At 36.2% G+C, this 2,801-nt stretch overlaps 1 protein-coding gene across 1 annotated transcript; it reads left to right on the plus strand.

Moving 5' to 3' along the window:
- The first annotated feature begins 296 nt into the window (after positions 1–296).
- Positions 297–852, plus strand: LOC100991619 (small ribosomal subunit protein uS13-like). Its single transcript, XM_034959081.3, has one exon. It carries the CDS (start codon positions 340–342, stop codon positions 796–798), a length of 459 nt encoding a protein of 152 aa, XP_034814972.1. The 5' UTR covers positions 297–339; the 3' UTR covers positions 799–852.
- Positions 853–2,801: the final 1,949 nt, after the last annotated feature.

Here is a 2,801-nt window from a genome sequence, read left to right on the forward strand (position 1 = left end):
TCTGCCTCCACCCTCTAGAATGGTCAAAATTAAAAAGACTGCTAATGCCACATGATGTTTGGTGTTAGATATGTAGCAGTCAGAACTCTCACACATTGCTGGTAGGAAGTTAAAATGGTATAACCACTTTTGAAAAAGGTTTTGCCTTTTCTTATAAAGTTAAGAATAAGCCCTTTCCTCTATTAATTTCATTTATAGATATTTACCCAAAATATATTTATCCAAAAACTTATATCTGAAAATAAATTATATAAAAATGTTCAAAGTGGCTTTACCTTTAATAACCAAAAGTTCCGCTCTTCCACAGGAGGCCTACACGCCGCCGCTTGTGCTGCAGCCATGTCTCTAGTGATCCCTGAAAAGTTCCAGCATATTTTGCGAGTACTCAACACCAACATCGATGGGCGGCGGAAAATAGACTTTGCCATCACTGCCATTAAGGGTGTGGGCCGAAGATATGCTCATGTGGTGTTGAGGAAAGCAGACATTGACCTCACCAAGAGGGCGGGAGAACTCACTGAGGATGAGGTGGAACGTGTGATCACCATTATGCAGAATCCACGCCAGTACAAGATCCCAGACTTGTTCTTGAACAGACAGAAGGATGTAAAGGATGGGAAATACAGCCAGGTCCTAGCCAATGGTCTGGACAACAAGCTCCGTGAAGACCTGGAGCGACTGAAGAAGATTCGGGCCCATAGAGGGCTGCGTCACTTCTGGGGCCTTCGTGTCCGAGGCCAGCACACCAAGACCACTGGCCGCCGTGGCCGCACCGTGGGTGTGTCCAAGAAGAAATAAGTCTGTAGGCCTTGTCTGTTAATAAATAGTTTATATACCAAAAAAAAAAAAAAATAACCAAAAGTTCCAAATCTCCAATTATTTCATGAGGAGAATGGATAAATTTTAATATAGTGATTAAATAGAATATAACTCAGCAATAGAAAGGAATGAAATATTGATACATTTAAGAATGTGGATGACTATTATAAACATTACACTATATACACAAAATAATATATATGATTGATTCCATTTGCATGAAGCTCTAGGACAGATAAAGCTAATCTACAATGAAAATAATTCAAAAAATGGTTTGCTCTGGCAGAGAAGTTGACTGCGAAGAGGCATGAGGGAACATTATTGGGTGATAGTAATGTTCTGTGTCTTGAAAACTGGTGTGGGTTGAGTACGTGCTTTTTTTCGAAAGTTATCAAATTGTGCATAAATGAAATCACTATGTAATTTTTACCCCAAAAATCTATTAAAAATATTGAAACTAGTTAGTAGGGTTGCTTTTTGTAGGGTATGAGTTAAAAGTTCTGAAACTTCTTTATATTCTAGGCTTGAGAAAAGTGAGCAAATATAGTGAGATCCAGGTTTCTGGTTGTTAGAGAAGAGAATAACATATATGGAAAGGGGAAAGACCAAAAGTTACATTGTGGTGTTGAAATGAAATTGGAGGTTAAAATTTTTAATTTAGTTTAAATTTTAATACATGCATCATGTGGGGAAAATCCACTTGACAAGGAAATACAGGCAGTTTGTAAGAGCTGTGGACAGCCTCCAGCTGATAGCCTACGATGAGTTCCAGCGAGGAAGAAAATGAAGGTCCTCAGTCTTGTGAACCACAAGGAATTGAATTCGCTAACAACCTGAGTGACTCAGAAGTGGATATTTCTCCAGTCAAGCCTCAGATGAGACCACAGTCCCAGACAGTACCTTAATCGCAGCCTTGTGAGAAGCTAAGCAGAAAACATCTTAATAATTGATGTCTTAATAATATTGAGTTCTACAATCCATGTGCATAGTATATCTATCTGTTTATTCATGTTTTTAAAATTGTTGTTTTTACAGTAAATGTCTTGCATATATTTTTTCAAATTTGCATCTATGTATATTCTATCATCAGGAACTACTAGAAGCAATAACATTCCAGTAGCAGTGAGTACGCTTCATACCCAAATTTGGTTTCTAAGTATCAGTCTCCACTAAAAGCAACCAGGAGTGTTTGGAGTAAAGATTCCAGGTCTGGGGGCAGAGAAGGTATAAGATATGCCTGGAAAATCTTGTTTTGCCAGAAAATAAGAAAGCCTTAAAGAATGATGGAAACATATCAGAAAGATAGATGATGTACTCTCAGTGAACAAATCTGGAGCAATCTGAGCATCAAAATGCATAAAAGTAACAAATTATAAACTATCGACTAAAATAAAAAACTGTGATTCTATACTGATATAAATAAATAAATAGATAAGTAAATAAGAGAGAGTGAATTGCTCCTTAGAGTAAAAGGCCCACTAATACATATAAAAGGAATCACATAGTTTAGAAAATCATTAAAATAGATGCTAAAAATAATAGATGAGAGTTTGATGATGAATGGGATATTTACATAGTCTTAAAGTTTAAAAGTTACTCATCTTCTCACAAGTTACTTATTAGTTACCATGGGAAAGTAGTAGCTTTACAATGAGGAAATCTTGTGGATACCACCCTAACCAAGTAATAGTTTAATATCACTTAATACTGGGACAAACCAAAACTATATACCTTTTAGTAGAATGTACTGAGAAGGACACAACATCATTTCTGCTTCTGTGTTATTCCTCCCCAAAATGTAAAATCTGAATCTAATCGTAAGGAAACATCATTCATACTGAAGGGCTTTCTATAAAATAACTGGCCTGTATGCTTCAAAAATTTTAAGGACAAGAAAGAAAAAGAGAGACTGAGAAACTGTGTATTAGTTATTTATTGCTGTTTAACCTTACCACAATCTTAGTGGTATAAAGCAGTATACA

The sequence above is a fragment of the Pan paniscus genome, chromosome 3 (assembly GCF_029289425.2).
Source record: "Pan paniscus chromosome 3, NHGRI_mPanPan1-v2.0_pri, whole genome shotgun sequence".
NCBI classification, from domain to species: domain Eukaryota; kingdom Metazoa; phylum Chordata; class Mammalia; order Primates; family Hominidae; genus Pan; species Pan paniscus.

What these genes read in the sequence shown, in the direction of transcription:
- LOC100991619 (XM_034959081.3), top strand. Translation starts at nt 340, where the DNA reads ATGTCTCTAGTGATCCCTGAAAAGTTCCAGCATATTTTGCGAGTACTC.